General features: G+C 41.7%; 1 protein-coding gene across 1 annotated transcript in view; it reads right to left on the bottom strand.

Moving 5' to 3' along the window:
- The window catches only part of clcn1b (chloride channel, voltage-sensitive 1b), a 48,356-nt gene extending 27,870 nt beyond the window's left edge, over nucleotides 1-20,486 (bottom strand). The window contains exons 1-2 of the mRNA XM_033641422.2: nucleotides 19,956-20,486; nucleotides 920-1,136 (exon numbers count right to left, since the gene is read on the bottom strand). Of these exons, the coding sequence (XP_033497313.1) occupies nucleotides 920-1,136; nucleotides 19,956-20,006 (268 nt within the window). The 5' untranslated portion in view covers nucleotides 20,007-20,486. The remainder of the gene's footprint in view (nucleotides 1-919; nucleotides 1,137-19,955) is intronic.
- Between the last annotated feature and the right edge of the window lie 950 nt (nucleotides 20,487-21,436).

Genomic DNA, 21,436 nt, shown 5'->3' with positions numbered 1-21,436 from the left:
CTATTTCCTCTCAACCATACTACACCCTCCAGTCGTATTACAGCTCAGAAGGAAGTGAGCATCTTGTTGTGGATGAGAGCTTTGTGTTTGTGACAGCGTGAGGTGCAGACATTAATAGCTTCGTCCTCGGCTTAGCTGTAAAGTTAGCTAACTCAGCAGTGCTAGGTGAGGTAGCAGTAGAAGTTGACATCTCGGGCCGTTATGAGCCTCTCGTCCATGGAACTATTCTCTCTCAACCAAACTACATCTGAAAAACCATAACGCTGCGCAGGAGGAAGCGTGCATCTACTCATGGACAAGAGACTCATGCTGGTAACAGCGTGATATGAACATTAATGGCGTCTTCCTTGGCTGAGCGGTAACGTTCAGTAGCTCAGTGGTGCTAGGTCAGCCGGCAATAGATGCACACTTGCTTTTGTGCAGTGATACGGTTGATGGGTATATTTCAAATATATGTATTTCTAAATTTGAGGCAAACTTTACCTTAAGAGAACCATGACCTCAGATTGCCTAAAATCCTGACCAGTCCAACCGCCTCATGTTCTGCGTGGCAGCCTAATTAAACTACAGCAGTGCATCATATTTTATGAGCTCATCGTGTTGCATGTAAAATCATAAAGTGCAAAGTAAGCAGTAACTGAAGCCGTCAGATAAACGCTGATCTCTCCAGAACGCAGTGTGATAAAAGTTAAACAAAAAATAAAAAACTGAAGTGCAGTGCCAGTACTTCAAATTTGTATTCAGTTAAGGTATTTTGTTGATTTCCATCTCTGTTTCCTGGTTACCACATTTGGTGTCATGGCAACCACTAAAGCATGACCATGGAAACTCTCACCACAGTTTGCATCTTTATAGAATCCCTTTTGTGAAGTGTTTGAATGTGTGTGCCTGAGTAGAATAACTCATTCCAGCTGATCACCTTGGCATTTGGAGTAGGGACGAGGCTTCTTGGTGGAAGAGGCGTGGCTGTGATGCGACTCCAAGGCCGCAGGGTGATGAAGATGATGCCGCCGGCCGTGCCCTTTGCGGCCCGTGGTGTTGTCCCCTGCCTGTCTCTTCCATTGTCTCTCTGTCAGCAAACGGGCAGCCTCCCGTCGGGCAAAGTTTCCCAGCTGCTCCCTGTACTCACCGTACAGCTGAAAACCGAGGGGACACACTGACAATCACTGACACAAAGAGTAAAAAGAAATTGTGTTTGCTCAGGACTGCAGGGAAGGACAACATATAGGAAAAGGGGGGGAGAGGGGGAAAAGAGTGAAGAGGAGGAGAAATACCTCTGACAACTGAGACTTGGGAGAGGGATAAAACTAGATCCAGTGCGAAGAGTCTTGAGATAACGAGAAAGAGATGGGGAATGTGCGGCGTGTGTGTAAGGGATACACACCAACCTGAATACCCCTGACAGACAGAAATAGACAAAACGGGCATAGAGATCGGAAAAACCCCCTCCCTGGGAGGAGGCTGGAGAGGAGCCTGAGGAAGAGATCCTGGAAGAGAGGACATTCCACATCTTCCCCTTCCGACTGTGTGTGTGTGCTTTACACTAACCACACACACACACGCAGAAAACACGACACCTTATAATCCAGTGTGATCACTTTGCACCGCTCTCGTTAAAACCATAGAAGCTGTAAAATACTGCAGATCCAGGTGCAGCCACGGTGTGCAACTGAAACCTGCAGATCACATGCATCCCACCACACAGCAAAGCAAGAAGCTAAATCCCGAGGAGGGCCGGCTGCCACACATTACTGTCTCATGTTCACACAGGAAAGGAGAGCTGACACATCCAACCATGAGGCCCAGAACCAGAGGACCGGAGTGAAGGCTGCCCACAATTATGTCCAACGATAATAAAATAAATAGTGCAAAAACAATCTACAATCTCATCTGACGTCAAAATAGTCGCATCACTACAGTGTGACACAGACAAGTCAGTGTAATCTGCCCTTTGGTGACATTTTCTGCACAAACACATCCAGTCCACTATAATACATGAGTCACTACAACCACATGACAAAGTGACTGACATAGAAGTTTATAATTACGACAACACATAGCAGGTGGCCAACAGTTACACTGATAAAGGCTCTTGCAAACATTCAATGTCCCTACAACCATCAGGCAAGTTATTTTAGACCACGCTACACATGACAAACTGCAAACTGTTATTCATAGCAATAATGCTGTAATGCGAACAGCTTACAGCCTGAGATAACAGCACACCAAAGAAATGCAAAACACTATTCTCAGTTTTAATTATTTGGCATTATGCAAAGAGCTGGTTGAATATTACTTCCATAAATCATGTGTTTGTTGTAGCTTGGTTGGCTGCCACATTGTTGGGGTTCACTACTTTTGGCAAGGCAAAAGATGTGGAAGAGTTGGATCACACCAGGAATGAGTGTAAAGGATAATTGTTTGTTAGTTTTCAAATTTGTCAGTATAAAAAAAGTGATGACATTTAACAATATACTGCCTCACCCTGCAGGCAAAAAGGTGCAGAATTAAACTACTCTGGATTTGGTGGAGGTGCCTACTGTGCTTAATTTCATGTAACTTTTCCTTTGTTGCTTGGATTTAGTTCAAAATTGCACTAATATATTCCCTGCACATCAAAGCAATATGAATATCACATTATGTATTTATTATAAATCTAGAGCCCAGAGGCTTTTAGAGTTGTTATAGACAGATTTCACACAGACACCTTTTTAGAAGAAAGTTACTTTTACTTTAGATAATTTGGTGGTATGTTGGCACAACCTGGTCTTGCTCCGAAGCTGTCGAAATCTGGCGCAAGGGCAGCGACCTCTGGCATCAGACTCTTTCCAAAAAAGGCGTCCCTTTACCTCGGCATGATATGCGGCCAGTTGCCATTGTGGTTTAACAGCGACTGATGGTGTCAGGGGGAAACACAGTGGGACAACAGCAAAAGTTAAGGTGGCAGAAGTCTGAGTAGGGCAGCCAAGAGAGGTGGTGGATGGATCCAACAACCACTGGCTCTCACCCGGGAGGCCGATGTTTGCTTCCCGTAATTGAAAAAGCCAAACCCTGTTCTTATTTCCTGAATCCAACCACGTGTGTGTTGGCAAAATGTTACCATGTGCATTTTTTGTTGAAGGGGAAATAAGTCAATTTGCAGTGTTGTGCTAATGTAGTACATTTAGTTTGAAAGAGACTGTATATAAACGTTAAATTTCCTGTGAAAACGTAAGTGTATTTTGAAAACAGACAATGCATGAAAGAGGCTGAACTTGACACTGTGTCCCAGAACGCACCCAGGGTACCTTGCATGTCACATGTCGACTTGGAAAGTCCGTGACTAAATGTCAATATGAGACGAGGTCGGAGTGAGAATGTGTTTGTTGGCACAGGCCAGGCCATCACATTGACTAAGAAATTTTGCACAAAAACAATAAAGGAGGTGCAGTTAGGCAAAATGTGTACAGTGGAAAGTAAAGTGCTTTTTTCATGTTAATGTACAACAAAAAAAATCTAAATCTAAAAATTTCTGTAATCTTTTTGAGATACATTTCAAATAAAATTTTAACTTCATTAAACCCCATGGCGCTTAAATTATTAAAATTTACAATCCTTTTTCAAGAGATTTTTTTTTTCTTACAGATTTTTGAAATTTCTCTGTAGTTTTTAAGTTATTCTAATTTCCATACTCTGCATTTATTTTCTGTGTAATTAGCTACAGCTTAAAAGATACAAACACCAATCCAACTTCAATATCTTTTATAATTTACCAGTAGTCTTTAGACTGTAAAGGTGGATGGGTCCAGTACTGCCTTACGAAAAGAGTGCAGGGGACATGTCCCCTGTATCCCACCAATAAATTACGCCCCTGCCTGAATCGCCCCAAAATTCTAAATGCTATCTTAAGGTTATTCCTCACATGAATTATTTGCAAAAAGTTTTTGACAAAAGTTTCTTGTCTGTAAAGGCACATAGAACAAACTATGCAAAATAATCAATCAAGGTTTCAACTTCTTTTCAAAAGTATTACACATTACACATTTATAAAACCGGATCCATTTAAATTTAATCTTTTACTCATCTGCTGAAAAACAGCCGTACCCATGCATATAATTCAAATTGGTGCCATGACTCAGAGAGTTATATGATTTGTGTTTTTCAAAATACATAAAGACCACAATTGACAGCAAGGATGCCAGAAGAAAATTGTCACTGTATGTTTCTGCATACTATAAAGACATTACATTTGTACATTTCATACATATCAAAGTGACATAGTTCTGATTATATGTAAGTTCATCAGGAGGAAGAGGAGATGGTGGATAGTATGAGACCAAAGCAAGACAACAGCTAAGCAGTGAAAAAGCAGACCACTCTTTGAAACCAACAAATAATAAATGGTTTTTGTGCCTAAACTTAGCCAAGATAGTGACGACGAAGCAGGTATTTTAAGCCAAAACATGATCTTTTCCCCACTATTAACAACTGTTTTTTCTCACCATCAGTTCACCACAGTGTTATAAATTAAAAATTTAAATGCAAGGTTTCAACATATCCGCTACATATGAAACATACAAATGTAAAATATCTGTGGTTTGCAGACATGTACAATGCAAATCATTCATTCTGGTGATTTGGCTGAAGATTGCCAGTTGTGTAATGTCTCGTGTTTTAAGCAAATAAATTGACGTGAAATAAATCATAATAAAGACAGACTGCACTTTTCAACTGTTTTGGAGTTAGAATTAACAAAAAAATATTTATCCAGGAATTGATTTAGTTCATCAGATATTCTTCTTCTGAATTTTTTGTTTAATATACTGTATATCCTATAGTCAGTATTCTTCTTATAATATACATCTATCACCATTTAATGTAACAGGCACAAACCACACATTAAAGCTATACCTGAAAAAGAGAAGTTAATGATATTATACAAGCAGATCCACTAAAGTAAAGTTGAGATACAAAAATAAAAAATAAAAAAAAAAACAGGAGAACACTGGACTGTGTCACCTGCACCAGAAAATTAATAAAACTGCCCTCCACCACCTGACCAGATGAAGCCTTTGGTGTTCAGGTCTTTACCTGTTCCTCATCAGCTGTCTTTGGCATGATGGTCGCAGCTCTGCTCCTGTTCTGTCTCCTGTCCTAAACTGCAGACAGCCTCACCTCCACCACCTCCACTGCTCTACACATTAACACCAAAGCACTAATCCATCAACATCATCAAACAGGTGCTGGCACCAGGCATTGTCAAAACCAGGGACAGTAACAAGAAGAACCTGTTCACAGAGAGATTTGTTATTTTAACATTACAGTTTTGGCTGTGGGTTTTGTTGTGTCCTGCCACAACAAAAAAGACAACCACAAGATTATAGTCAAACAAGTCATGATTTCTACAAACTATATTATTCTGTTTTAACTGTTTAACAACAGCATCTCCAGTATTTTTTGTTTTATGTGTATTTGTGTATTCCTGCATTATCAGCCTTTCACATCTCTTTTTCACTGTCATGGTCATAGAGGAGCTTTTGGTCAAAGCTATGCTCCCTCAACCATATGATCTCTCAGCTCTGTGTTTTCTCAAGCTTATGTTCTCTCAGTCCTGCATTCCCTGAATGATATGTTCCCCCCACCCTGTTTCCTCAGCCCTATGTTCTCTCAACGCTATGTTCTCTCAACTATGTTCCCCCAACCCTATGTTTCCTCAGCCGTGTCTCTGCAGCCTTATGTTCCCTCAAAAATGATCCCTCAGACCTATGCCCCCTCAGCCCTGTGTTCCCTCAACCTTGTTTTCTCAGATCTATATTCCCTCAGCCCTTTGCTCCCTCAATCATATGTTCCCTCAGACCCTTTTTTTAGCCATATGTTCCTTCAGGCCTATGTTTCCTCAGCTCTGTGTCCCCTCAAGCTTCTGTTCTCTCAGCCCTACATTCCCTCAAGCATATATTCCCTCAACCCTATGTTCCCTCAGACCTATATACCCTAAGCTCTATGTTCCCTCATCCTAATGTGCACTAAACCCTATGTCCTGCTAATCATATGTTCCCTCAAACCCGTCTAACCTCAATCTTGTGTTCCCTCAGCCCTTTGTTCCGTTAACCCAATGTTCATTCAACCCTATGTTCCTTCAACCATATGTTCCCTTGGGCCTATGTTCCATCAGCTCTATGTTCCCTTAGACCTATGTCACCTTAGCCCTATGTTCCCTCAACCATATGTTCTCTCAGACCTTTGTTCCCTCAGCTCTACATTCCCTCATCATTATGTGCACTCAACCCTATGTCCTGTTAATCATATGTTCCCTCAAAGCTGTGTAACCTCAATCTTATTTTCCCTCAGCCCTTTGTTCCCTTAACCCAATGCTCACTCAACCCTATTTCCTGTCAGTCATATGTTCCCTCAGTACTATGTTCCTTTAATCAAATCATAACTCAGGCCTGTGCTGCCTCAGCTCTGTGTTCCCTCAGACCTATGTTACCTAAGCTCTATGTTCCCTCATCCTTATGTGCACTTGACTTTATGTCCTATCAATCATATGTTCCCTTAGAACTATGTTCCCTCAATCTAATGTTCCCTCAGCCCAGTGTCCACACAACTTTATGTTCCCTCAACCCTATGTTCCCTCAGAACAGTTTGAACTGTTGGTTGGACAAAAGAAGCAGTTTAAACACTGTGATGGGCTTTTTTTTTTCCAACAATCTAAGCTGTGGCCCTGATGCGACTGAATTGTCAAAAAGGAAAAAAAAATCTAAAAGGGTGAGACAAAAAGACAAATGACTCACGGCGTGAGAGAGACATTGAAAGCTGCGATTCATTCACGTCAGGTGGCTTTGTCGCCTCCATCTCTCAACCTTGTGTTTATCTATGCGTCATCATGTAACCTTGTGCGTCCAGTGACATCAGTAACCACCACTTTCACACGCTTTTCAACATCGCTGCTGCTGCTGTTTGACTCTCCAACTGTGGAATGACCTTCCCACTCCAAGTCAAGAGCATTAGAGGACATATCACCCTCTCCTGACTCCTCTCCTCTTCCTCCTCCAGTCGCACCAATTTACTCTCAGCAAGATTCCCTCTACCTCCTCCCGTGGCTCTTATTATTTTCCTGCACTTTCCTGTCTCTACGGACACATGAAAGTAGTCAGGCGTTACTGTACAGCTCTGACACTCTCAACCCTCATTATTAGCTACTTGTGCTCTACTGTAAGAACTCAAGCTCTAATGTTGTTCTTATTGCGAGTCTCCTAGGATGAAAAAAATGGAGAAATGTAAACCGTTCCTCCCCTGGCTTTGTTAGGAACACAAAGCCTGTGTTTAATTATGCTAGTGGAGCTGTCAAGAGCTATGAATTCATTCATGGATTTGCCCTTTGTGAGCCGGCTTTAACAAGGTGCTACTACTGTAAAACATAAGAAAATCAAGGGGAACTTAAAGTGTAAACAAAAACAGAGACAAGCCTGCAGAGAGGGAAAGAGGGAGAGCTTCAGTCTCAGCGAGAGCTGCTAATAGATGCCGGGGTTGAAGGGCAGTGTGACATTGAGAGTTAATTAAAAAAATAATAGCACATTCCTGCGTCCCTTATGAGAGAGAGTCAGCACTGCATATTCATAAATATCTGTGTGTGCTTGTGCAGGTCCTTAAGCATGCTAAGTTTGGGTTTGAGCGTGCTTATGAGTTGCTAAATGAATGTCTGAGTATAGTGTGTGTGTGTGTGTATGTGAGTGTGTGCGGTAAGGCTTTACAACAATATAGCCCTGTCCCATAGCACAAGGTTAATGATAAAATCTGACCCGCTTACTGACAGATAGATCAAGAGATTACCCCCCCGACACACACACATACACACACACCCAAACCTCCCTCCCAACACACACACACTCACATGCGTCTCCATATGTATACACTAATTAACCAGCACAATAACATTTCCATGCCTCGTCCAAACACTGTTCAAGCTGTCATGTTCTAATTATAGCATGTCGATGAGGCCAAAAGAGAAAAATAAACAGAATTGTGAAATATGTTATGTATGAGCCCACAGTTCAACTTTACACCAAGTCATCCAGGAAAACAACAGGAGTGGAGGTCCTTCAGTCCCAGCTAAACCTGGTTTACATGTAGGACTGGATCATATGGAGAAAACCAAACATCACAGTATTTTTGACCAAATACTTTGATACTTTCAACTATATTTTAGGGTTGACAGAAAATATTTACTCAATGAGATATTTGCTAAATAATCATCAGTAATGTGGATATAATGACTAAATCAAAAAACACCAATAATAAAACAACTACGACAGTCTGGAAAGTTCAGAAAATTACATCGATTTACTGTAATGCTGCCTTTAAAGGAGCAGTGTTAGGGATTTAGTGGCATCTAGTGGTGAGGATTGCACATTGTAACCAGCTGAAACGTCTCCAATTTGCCAAGCATGATATCCTGGTTAGGATTCCTTCAGTGTTCATTGTCAAAGGGGTTTGTACCGGGAGCCACATTACCTGCAGAGGTCTCTTCCTCCTTCTTTCCAGGTGATTAAAACCAGTAAAAACACCAAATAAAGCAGTTTCACGATACAAATCAATGGTTCTCATACACTGTTCAACTCAACGCAAATGGGCCACTAGCCCAGCACCTTTTTTTCCTGATAACTCAAGATCCCGATGTTCAAGAGGTTTTTACCGTGAGATGAATTATTCTCAGAGGTCTCTTCCTCTTCAAAACAAACGAACCCCGTGATTTAAATCAGTAATAACATTGAATAAATCCATTTCAAGTAAAAAAAAATAAAAAAAATATGTGTTTTTTTATGCTGCTTGTTGCAAAGGGGCTGCTAACTACAGTAGTTGACCCAAAAAACACAAATGGCTCCATCTAGAGCCAGCATTGTTTGGTTTGGCATTGCAACAAGGTGTACTCCGTAGTCGAGGACCTGCTCCATGTAGTACAAAAACACAACAGTTCTTATTTTCAATTGATTATACATGAAAGAAAACGTACCTATTATATTAAATTATATTCAATATCTGCCATTGTATCCTTGTAAATCCTACACACTGGACCTCTCAAACCAGAAAAAGACAACACTGTTGTAATGTTACAATATCCAAAATCCAAGACAATATCTTTTCTCATATCACAATATTAATATAATATCGACATATTGCCCAGCCCTATGTCATAAGTTAAGTCACAACATGAAATTAATGTGTAAAACCAGTTAACAAGTAAGAGACAGTGCAAAAGTGGCTTCTTGTGCCTCTCATTTAAAATGCATCACTCTTTGCACAAACAATTCCACCTTTAGAAAGAAAACACTTCAGTATACAAGATAATCAATCTTACCAGGAACTGATCAATATTCAGAACTGTCTCAAAAGTGTTGATTCGCTCCCTCATCTTTGCAGCCGTTCCTTCTGCAGTGGGTTGCAGCTCACTTCCTGGTGTGTCTTTAATATACTGTAATTCTCTCTCTAAATATCTTTGTCTTACATCTGTCCTTTCCTGTCTTTGCGACGGACATGGACTATACCTGCTACCTGCCTCCATACAGTACCGAACCCAGTGACTGACAAGTATGACCAGCGCAGCACACACACACTTACACACACTTACACACACATACACACACACTGGAGAAAGCAGTAGAGGTTAATACAGACACTTGAGGCTTGACAATAAATTGTCAGCAGCTCTTAATTCAGAGGGGTAGATTCTCTGTCAGGCGGCCGATCCAGCAGATTCCAGCAGAGTCCTGCAGCCGGATCATAAATAATACCAGGCAGGCAGAACACAAGCTTAAGGTATGAAAATAATACCTGCTGACTGAGTGGAGTGACCATAACCATATTAACATTGTGTGGGATAGGCTGGATAATACTGAAATGCACTTTAAGTGCCTTCTGCATAGATGACATGCTTTGCTAAAGCCTGACAAACATGTTGGCATTGAATGCTAAAATTTGGTTATTAAAGGGATCAAGTTATGGAAAAAATATGTACCGAGGCAAAGTAGAGCTAGACATATTACTATGGAATATGACAGTGAATTTTGAACATTAAACTTACATGAAAACTTTGAGGAAAATGACAAATATGCAGGTCAAGGTCCAAAAATGCAGCCTATAAAACATTTATATGTCAACATACTGACCGATACTGATATATTTTGCATAAGCTGGAATAAACTGTTACTATGGGCTTGTTGTCACATGAGTTGGGCTCTATTTTTTCCCTTTATTTCATCAAGCCGTTCTCCAACTATGGGCCCTAAAATGGGTCACTGTCTGTTCTGTTGTGACCCAGTAGTTCTCACATGGTTTCTGGGTCTTTGGGGACCAGAGTGCTGCCGGTGTTCTGTCTCAGCAGGTAGCTGTTTGCATTTATCTGGCGAAAAAACAGCAGGGTTCACCAAGTTTAGCAGACTGTAGTGTTTTATTTAACTTCCCGTGTGTTGGGATTGGATACTACATCACCTGCTACCACCACTGGCCCTGAATGTGGGGTGCTGCTGTCAGCTTCAAAATTACACGATTTTATTTCAATTTCAACGCTATGAAAGCAGATTGAGGGTAACTATGTTGGGCTTTCCTGTCTTTTACCTGATGCACTTTGGGAAGCACTCCACCCACCCATTAGCGACCCAGGCAGGAAGAAAATAGATGGATGGAAGCAGTTTTCAGTTTCTTTACAACAGGTAAGTGGAGCAGACCTGAGAAATGTTCCAAACCTGATTCAATTTAATCCAGTTTGAAACTTCTCCCCTTTTTATAGCCTACTTGTCACATTAAGGACTGTCTGCTCCATCTAAGTGTCCCAGTAACAAAGCCTGTAAGCCAACCTGCACCACACCAGGGCCCTGGAGTCTGCACACCAAAATGGAATCCAGCCATCATTTATGTTATTTAGAACTTACCCTGCTTTTCCTTCTCTGACACGACAAAATGTCTGCCATGAAAAAAGTCCATTACATGGTCAACAACTTAAAGAAAAAATGTGCTACCTTTTTCAGTGTTGACTGTATATATAGTCAACTGAAGCAATTAGTTCCTCAGTGCATGCTATATGGACAAGAAAGCTGTCATGCAGACAGTGCCTACTTGTGCTAGGGTGCATTGCATTGCACCCGCCATATCGTCTCAAGCGGCCAACACAGCTGCAGTCTTGGCCTCTTTCTGCTGCATTTTTTTGGCCGTGTATTCTGGCTTGTAAACGGCTCATTAATCCACTCAGCCAAAACAATGTAAAATGTTTATCCATAATAATCTCTGAAGTCATACTTTAGGATGTCATTTTCGCAATTGGAAACATAGCTATATTGCAATACAAGCGAAGAGAACATGGAAGTTCTGTTTTTGAGTGTCATTTAGGGCAGTGGTTCCCACCTGGTCCAGCCACTGGTTCCACATTTCTCCTTAGTCATTAGCTCAAGGTCCACACAGTTAAATGCAATCAGCATCATACTTGCATTTTTCCATGTTGCTGAGCTAGTTTGCTGTCTCTGTCAAGTAGCTGTCGGTCACTACAGCAGGAAACGTCATTTCAAAATAAAAGCTCTGTGCTGGAAATACACTGTATTACAAATTAAAGTGTGTTTTGTTTTCAAACTCAACAGGTTTGTGAGTCACTTGTGGTCCATTCAGAATGGGCCAGTGACCCACTTTTGGACTGCGACCCACCAATTGGGAGCCACTGGTTTAGAGCAGGCCCCCTGGTTATCCAGAGACACCTGTAGTAGCCTGTAGTTTATCATTGCCTCCAGCTATGTCACTGTCACATCGCTTAATGAAGGAAGAACAACAACAGCTTTTGCATACTTTCTCGGTAAATGTAGCACACACTGAGGAAAACACTGGCTGGACATCAGCACTTCCAATATTATCAGTTTTTAATTATTACATTGTTGTTATCTGGCTCTGAAATCATCTGTTTTTTTATGTGATTATTTAGCTGAACCTCGCAACTACTATCAAAATTTCAAGGCAACATACACAGATTTTGATGCAGTCATTTTAAAACCAAACTAAAGAAATGTACTATATTAGCTGAATGAAAAACACAATGCCCTGTTCAATCTAATACAATTTTTTGTTGATAATCTGCATTGATTTAAGAGCCAGAAAAACACTTTGAGGCCATTTTGAGCTTGTTTATACCTGTTATTAACATGTGTTTCAATGATCTGAACACAAGCGGACAGCCGAGACACACCTGTGCATGCGTCTCCAGCTGACCACTGGGGTTCAGATTACCGCCCACGTCACTTTGCTGCACATTAGTCACGTTAACAGTTGTGTTGGCACAGCTGCCGATATCGCCGTCAGCAAAATCCAACACATCCACGAGCAAAGGGCAAAACGTGCCGTCCACTTGTGATCAGTCAACTCATCACTCAAGACGCATGTTAATATCAGGTATGAACAGGGCCTTTGAGACACCACCACTAACTTATGACACTTTCTCATGTCATAGGTCACGTTTCCCAAAAGTTCTTGTGGCAAAAATGACATGTACGTCTTACTATCACCTCAACTTTCTTTTGGGAAATTGAAAAGGACTCTAACTTGCAAAGACTCATAACACCTCAGTGATTCATTTGTAATGCATTTTAGCTTATAAATACAAACATTTTTGTGATTTGTATATTTTTATCAATTTTGTGTTACAGCCTAGCATTAAAACTGTGATCAGTTATGTAATCTTTGTTTTTATTTTTATTTTTATGTATGATTTTTGCTATTTAAAAGGGGAGCTGGCCTCTAACCTTTCCTGCACAATGTTTAAACTTTTTAAATTCTTACTGTCTTTTCTGCAGTGCCCCAGGAATGAGTCCTAAAACCCAGATATAAGTTGGCATTTTACCACTCATGGTTCCTTCATCTCCAAGTCAATGGGTTTTTGGTTAGATGCCTTAAATAAGTTCTATGGTTAACACAAGCTTGTTTTGCTCTACAACATAAAATACGTCAGTAAATACCCCACCTGTTAAATTTGAAGCTTCTATGTATCTCACAAAAGCTGATTGCTAACAAGTGGCTAGCTGAGACTGCAAAACGTCATCACATCGGGTCGCGCCAAACACAGCTTTATAGTCTTGTTATAGTGGCAATGTTAGGTCATGTGACCATAGTGTAGCTCATTTATAGCCTAATGTTAGCTTTTTACTACTGGCGATTGCATTTAGGCTTCAATGATCATGAAAGTGGTCTTCATATGTGAAGATTATCTTCCTGAACAAAACATCTAAGTATCATAAACATTTGTTTGCCACTGAGCTTATTTTCTGCCATTATCTAAAATTCAATGGAAAAATCTCAGAGGCTTTTTGACAAGGAAACGACTGCGATGATGACTTCTGCATCGGCCTGCAGAGAAACTTCATCTCTGGGGCACTTCTATACACACGTATTTGCATATAAATAACTTAAACTTAAAGAGGCCTTGGTTTCTATTCAGTAGAGTGTTTTGTTTGTTTTACCAGTTGCAAAACTCTGTGAGGGAAAATTACATGTTTCAAAACATTCATTATATCTGCAATGATATCAACAGTATTGTAGCTATAAAAAAAACCACAGATCTACACTACAATTTTCAGGCTGTAATTACTATAAACATTATATACAGATGTGTTGGTATGTGTTCAGTGATTTTTTTTTCCTGTATCAGCTCTGTGTGCAGGTTGTTAATTTTTTTAAAAAAGAACAAAATTATCAGACTTTGTGAGGACTGTGTTGAGGACTTTTTTCTTTTTGCCGTTGAATTGAAAGAGGTATCAAGTATCGTTTTTTACATTAGTACTGTACCGAAGTTTAAAATTCTGCAACAAAACACGGTACAACCACAGCAAAAATCAGATTTTTCGTTCCTTCGATTCCACAAACAGATTTTCTTGCACTTAACTTCCCGTCTGACCTTCGACTGAACTCCTCCGTGCAGCCTTTCACCTTTCTCACTCACTCTTCCCCCTGAAACTTTCCCTCTCACCACCCCTTGTGCCCATCCATCCAACCCCCACCCCTGAGGTGAAACCTTACTCGTGGATAAATTTAGCAGCAGTGTGACCCAATGTTCACTGACACACTTCTCCGCACCTCTCACGCTTGTTTGTCTCTCTCTCTTTCTCTGACCATCTCTCCCAGGAGGCCTGTTGTACAGACAGATGGAAGACTTTAACCTTTGCACAAAACAATGACATCTTATTGACACCATTTCGCGACGTTAACATGGCGTTTCGTCTTGTAACTACTGATGTCACTACTAACAGTTTAGTTATCACATTATAGCCGCCTCTGCAATCGGAAAGACACATCAAGTGACTGCGATATCATATGAAATTTAATGGCTTAATCGTCTACATCCCAGTCATTCCAGTCTGCGGGACATTTGGCAGGTGAACGTTATCCGTTTTAGTAGCCTGTAACATTTGAGACTTATGAGATCTATTTCACTGCTGTTGACATTCTCACAGATTCGTCTCCTCACACAACCTCGCTTTCAAACCACATCCATCAATTAAATTGTAACACACAACCAGCTGTATCAAAGCAACATGCAGTTTGACACACACACACACACATGCAGCTATCTGTTCTCACCACCCATGCTGAAGTGTGTCTGTCAGTGTGACACAAGTCAACAGAGGGCGCTTCCTCTTTGTGAAGGTCAAGGGTCAGCAACAGCTGTGTGACTTGGAAGTGGTTAACACAACTTAACAAACTCAGTGAGTAATTGGTGATTTGGAGGTCAGAGGACTGTGATGCCTCATTTCCAGATAATTTCTTAATAATTTCCGAGACGTTTTCTGAGAAGAAATATGTAATTAGCTAATAACTACAGGAAAAGAACATGTTTAAGTCTCTCACACTGTCAATGAGTTTATTACAAATGAATCACAGTCAGAAGCTAGACCAGGTAGCAAGTGTCAGGTTAGAAGTGGAAACAACTTTTCAACTATTCATCTCGACTTCTTTTGTTTTTCTTCCAGTCTTTTTACTGTTTCATTAGTTGGTTGAAATATGACTTTAAATTTAGTGCTGAAATATGTTTGGGAGTTGTTCTTCCATCCAAAAAAGTAACCACTGGGCTGCCCTGGTGGCTCACCGGGAAGAGCATGCTCCAGTGTAATTTTGTGACTCTGAGTCATGATTGTAATCCCCTAACCGAACCGTAGTCCATGTCATATTACGCAAATACAAAGCTGAGGAACATATTTTTCAGATTCCCCTTATGAGCTTTATAGAGCTACTGGGGATAGTAATTGCAAAGATCGTACACTGAAACTGTGATAGGTACCAGTAGCTACTGGGGAAAAGAAAAGCACTATCCTCTTCCTGTTTTGGTTGCGCAGTGGTTGACACACTTCCTCTCTGGCGTACGTTGAGCCTTCATTTTCTTGGGAGATCGTACCCAGTGGCAGACAGAATTGACCATTTGTGAAGTCCCACCCCTTGAATGCAGACTGGGCAATCATAGCGTAGCTCCAACAAGGGTCTGACAGCTGCATGGTCATGCTCTACAGACTCTAATGCAATTGTTTCAGATTTTCATCATTTTCAGGCTGGTTTTTGAGCTAAATGTTGTGCCTGTGGCATGTGTAATAAAGATACCCCTTACCCAGAGAAGTTGGAAGGAGATAAAAGTTTCTTTCCTAGCCCAATACTAGAATCAAACCCTGAAGAGCATAGGGTTACCTAGGCAGTGAAGGTACAGCCTACTGAATGTATGCACATGCTGCTTTCGCTTTTTATTGTTTACAATGCTGAATAAAGGCCTACCCTGCTCTACAGGGACCAGTGAAGGGAAGCAGGGACACTTTTCCGATATTCAACCAGCTGTGTGTCATCACAGTGTGCGCAGATGAATGGTGTTTGGCTTCCCCCAGAGCTCCACTCCCGTCCAGCGGCAGAGGTCCGGCAGCTGGTGACATGGGGGGAAGCCAAACACTGTTCATCTGCACACACTGCGATGACACACAGCTGGTTGAATATCGGCAAAGTTTCCCTTTATATTCACTGTCTTCTGTCGCAATCATGATGTGCTGGTTCACTTTTACACTGTGATCTGTAGAGTTACTGTTTAGCTTCTAACTCTATTTATCTTTTAAACATGTTTTTGCTGCTGATTGAGTTTGACATCCTCGATATGTCCTTTAAAAACATACTGTGGACCCCTCAATCATTTTTCAGTATTTCTTCGGGGAGCTCATTACTAACAGTGTGGACTCCACACAGTAAAAGTGAGGTTTATAGGGAAGCAGTCTAAACATACAGTCAGGTCCATAATTATTTGGACAATGATACAGTTGTCGTCATTTTGGCTCTGTACACCACCACAATGGGTTTTAAATGAAACAATGAATACCTGCTTAAAGTGCAGACTCTCAGCTTTCATTTAAGACTTTTTTCAAAAATGTAGTATGAACCGTGTAGGAATTACAACCATTTCTTCACACAGTCCCCCGACTTTAAGGGCTCATAAGTATTTGGACAAACTAACATAATCATCAATTAAACAGTCAGTTTTAATACTTGGTTGCAAATCCTTTACAGTCAATGACTGCCTGAAGTGTTGGACACATAGACATCACCAGATGCTGGGTTTCTTCCCTGGTGATGCTCTGCCAGCCCTTTACTGCAGCCGTCTGCACTTCCTGCTTGTGTTTTGGGTGTTTTGCCCTCAGTTTTGGCTTCAGCAAGAGAAACGCATGCTCAATTGGATTCAGGTCAGATAATATGACTTGGCCATTGCAGAACATTCCACTTCTTTGCCTTAAAAATGTCTTTGGTTGCTTTTGCAGTATGCTTCAGGTCATTGTCCATCTGCACTGTGAAGCATCGTCCAATGAGTTTTGAAGCATTTGGTTGAATCTGAGCAGATAATGTAGCCCCAAACACTTCAGCTTTCATCCTGCTGCTCTTGTCAGCAGTCACATCATCAATAAATACAAGAGAACCAGTTCCACTGACAGCCATACATGGCCATGACATAACAGTACCTCCACCATGCTTCACTGATGAGGTGGTGTGCTTTGGATCATGAGCAGTTCCTTCCCTTCTTCCTTCGCTTGTCTTCCCATCATTCTGATAGTTGATCTTTGTTTTATCTGTCCATAGTATGCTGTTCCACAACTGTACAGGCTTTTTAGATGGTTTTTGACAAACTAATCTGGCCTTCCATTTTTAAGGCTAACCAATGGTTTGCATCTTGTGATAAACCCTCTGTATTTATTCTAGTGAAGTCTTGTCTTGCTTACAAGAGCAGCAGGATGAAAGCTGAAGTGTTTGGGGCTACATTATCTGCTCAGATTCAACCAAATGCTTCAAAACTCATTGGATGATGCTTCACAGTGCAGTTGGACAATGACCTGAAGCATATTGCAAAAGCAACCAAAGACATTTTTAAGGCAAAGAAGTGGAATGTTCTGCAACGGCCAAGTCATATCATCTGACCTGAATCCAATTGAGCATGCGTTTCTCTTGCTGAAGCCAAAACTGAGGGCAAAACACCCAAAACACAAGCAGGAAGTGCAGACGGCTACAGTAAAGGGCTGGCAGAGCATCACCAGGGAAGAAACCCAGCATCTGATGATGCCTATGTGTCCAACACTTCAGGCAGTCATTGACTGTAAAGGATTTGCAACCAAGTATTAAAACTGACTGTTTAATTAATGATTATGTTAGTTTGTCCAAATACTTATGAGCCCTTAAAGTCGGGGGACTGTGTGAAGAAATGGTTGTCATTCCTACACGGTTCATACTACATTTTTGAAAAAAGCCTTAAATGAAAGCTGAGAGTCTGCACTTTAAGCGGGTATTCATTGTTTCATTTAAAACCCATTGTGGTGGTGTACAGAGCCAAAATGACGACAACTGCATCATTGTCCAAATAATTATGGACCTGACTGTAGATGGTGTCATTTTCCTACAGCCATTACATTGTGAAATTAACAACTGCTTCTCGGTGATAATTTTGTTTCCACTTAAATTTGTGCTACCTTACGAGAAAATGAGGCAGTGTTAAATCGGTATGGTAGTTTACCAGCGTAACCTTCTTTTAGTCAGCGCAGAGCAGGTCAGGCAGACAAAAAACAATTAAACTCCTTTCCTATTTCCCTGTTATTAGTAAGAAATTACATCACTCTTTCTAGGAAATATATGCCTAAAATAAAGTGTCTTAACCCAAGTTTTGTTATTTTTACTTACTTAATTTAATCAGTTATACAATCACGTGTAATGGTGCAGTCCTGTAATGTATAATGAAGGCCCTTACCATGAGTTGAAACATAGTAATTTAAATGCAGCTGAAACAAGTTATATCTGACCTTAACATCTGAAACACCTCCACATTTTAATCTAATGTAACCCAGTTTAAACCTTAACACTGAATACACAGATGTCTGTTGTAACCTCGCAGCATCAGTGTTCATCTGTGAAGATTTAACCGGCTAAACCATCAATCTGAAAATATACTCAGGCACATCCTGCTGCTGATCAATAAATAAATCATATTAGGATGATCTATTAACAGCTCTACACATAAACTCCTCCAATCCTTCAAGGCTCTAATTTCCTCTCTCTCTCTCTCTCTCTCTCTCTCTCACACACACACACACACACACACACACACACACAATCACAGCTTTCACACCTTGGAGATGTGAGCCTTTCTCAGAGCGACATTAAGCTTGTAAATAGTGCGATTAATTGAGATTTCTTATTTTTATCTGACCTGTGGGCCCCCGATGGGCTCCACAAGGGCCGGGAAATAGTGAAGAGATTTGCTGTGGGCAATCGTCCATCGTCTCGGAGGAGAAGAGGAAGAGAAGAAGGAAGAGAGGAACACTGACACTGTCACTGCTCCTCCTCGCCTCCTGTCAGGCAGCACTTACACACAAACACACCCCAGCTGCTCTAACCTCAGTTGCTCATGTATCTGTCATCCTCTTGTCTTATAATTCACATTCAACTCAGAAAATTACCTTTAAAAACAAAAAAGGTTAACACAATGCTTCAAGTCAGTTTCTAAAAAAATGATCTGATGCTGCGAGTCATTTATGTCCACAGAGCAGGTGGGATTGGATACGAGTCAGTGGCAGACATGATGCTCCTGGGAGGAATGACCATCATCCTGGATGAGCATTTAAACAGATGAACCAGAGGATATCGTGACTTAATGACTTCATCTCAACACGTACATCTAACCTGTCTGCTCAGGTTTCCTGTATACAGGTATTTATATCCACCAACACATGAAAACAGCAATGACTTTACAAGGCTGCAGCTTGAGGAGGCAGATACAAGAAGACAGACGAGTTTGCAAAGGAAGGAGAAGTGTACTTAAAGATAGAATCTGTGCAATGCAAAAAACAACTACAACAATCAAATGCAAGAGATCAAGTGAGAGATTGAAATCCAAATAAATAACAAAATCCTTGATTCTTCACAGGGATGACTTTCCATTTATCGCCTTCACTCAGTGTTTCGTAGCGTGGGCGGTGTGAAACCAGCGGAGACTGTGAATGTGTTTGAGGGCTGCACAAATAAGCTTGACTTTAAGTTGGAACAGATCTCACTCAAGAAGTAAAGAGAGCGTAGGAGAGGGAAGAGGAGGAAAATGGCTGAGATGAGGAGTATTGATTCGAGAGAAGGGCATTGTGAGAAGTTTATGCAACACAGTACGGAAGCATGAACGACAGGAGAGCACTGCTGGTGGACGAGGAAGGAGGCAGCATGCAGGGGAAAACAAATGAGCAGGATGTCATTGTAGACGTATTGAAAGTTAGAGGTGAAGTAACTAAAGAAAGTGAGTGAGGAACAGCAGAGGATGGTTGGAAAAGACTAAACGACAGGTGGGTAGATGGAGAGATGAGGGAGGAGCAGGTGGATCGGCATGACATGAGGGGGAAAGGAAGACATTTTAAAGACAGCAGACAGGCAGGCAGGTAGAGGAAGAGTTGGGAAAGACCTACCAGGGTCTGTTGGTATCTCAGAGCCTTCCTTTGCGACGCATCTGCAGCCATTGACACGCTGTCACTGATCCAAAAATAACCTCGCTGGACACCCCAGCATTTCCAATGGCATGGGCAACACCATACACACACACACACTCTCTCTCTCTCTCTTATATAGATATATATACACACACACTTTACACCAGGTCAAATAAACAAACAAACATCTTCCAAAGTATTTCACTCTGCTACAAACTCATTCTCAAACACGCTCGTTACATAGACAAAGTCAAAAAATGCAGATAACTTCTTTCCCGAACGTGCTCTTTTCCAGATGATCCAGAGGCTGCGAGCCATCCAGCTCCACTGCAGACCTGACGGACACACGGACAAAGCAGAGCACAGCCATCTGATGAGGCAGTGAAGGACGCAGCGCTTTCCTTTATTAGAACTGCAGACACCTAATAACACACACACACGCGCGCGCGCACACACAACTTGTTGCCCTTAGCAGCACCCTCCCTGCCAGCCGGCCATTAGGTGTGTGTGTGTGGATGGACTGTTCTTGTTTGGACAGGGGTTGGTGGGGGTTGGAAGGGCACCCCCCATAGGGCTGCCCCTGCAACGTGAGCAGGAAGGTGCACACGACACCCCTATGACAGCTCACACCTAATCAGCCAATGATGCAAGGCAATCCCTAACATTCACATGCTATAGCAGTCCTCCCTCGGGATAAAAAAAATCACCCTGACTGCACCCTCCCACGGCAGGAAAAAAAAACACACCCCAAAAACGCTGTAGAGCTCGGCAAAGGTAATCTCTTTACTGCTTAACCTTTCCATCAGGTTCAGATATGTAGAGGAGCTAATACAGGAAGAGAGTTAAGTGCATATGTGCTGCACCTCATTCGCTAAAAGCTGAAAAGCCCACAGGCCATCAGGGTAGACCGCCACTGCTCGGCACCCCCGTGGAGACAACATCCCACTCAGACAAGTTAATCTCAACTAACTCGTCCTCTGGTTCCTCCTCTCAGGCTGATGAGACCGGCGGCCATTATGACAACCACAAAGACACAGACACACACAGATCCCCCTTAACCCCGCCTCGCTTTGTGGTCCACACGCCAGCGCATAACAGCCTAATCTCACAGCTACACCGGAGGCCAGCGAGAAATCTGTTACTCTGACCGCTCTGTGTGTGTATGTGTGTGCGTGTGTCAAGGGAGAATGACTGTGGACAGCTGGCTGGGCCTCTATCTGATACATGAAGAACATTATCACTGGGCGGCGGGCGGAGTGAGAGATACATACGTCCCAGTCACAGCATGGAGAGACCTGAGTGCAGCGGAATAGTGGGGAGCAAGTTATACTATACCTGAGAACAGAGAGGAGAGGTCGGGGACAACACACACAAACACAGCAACAAGGAGGATCAAATAAAGTGAAGCATGCACAGGAGTGCACATTCGTGCAGAGGCCTTGCACTCACGGTGGAGGGTT

This window comes from Epinephelus lanceolatus, chromosome 10 (genome assembly GCF_041903045.1).
Source record: "Epinephelus lanceolatus isolate andai-2023 chromosome 10, ASM4190304v1, whole genome shotgun sequence".
Lineage (NCBI taxonomy): Eukaryota > Metazoa > Chordata > Actinopteri > Perciformes > Serranidae > Epinephelus > Epinephelus lanceolatus.
The sequence above is the reverse complement of the archived record's forward strand: the minus strand, read 5'-3'. Positions and strand labels throughout refer to the sequence as shown.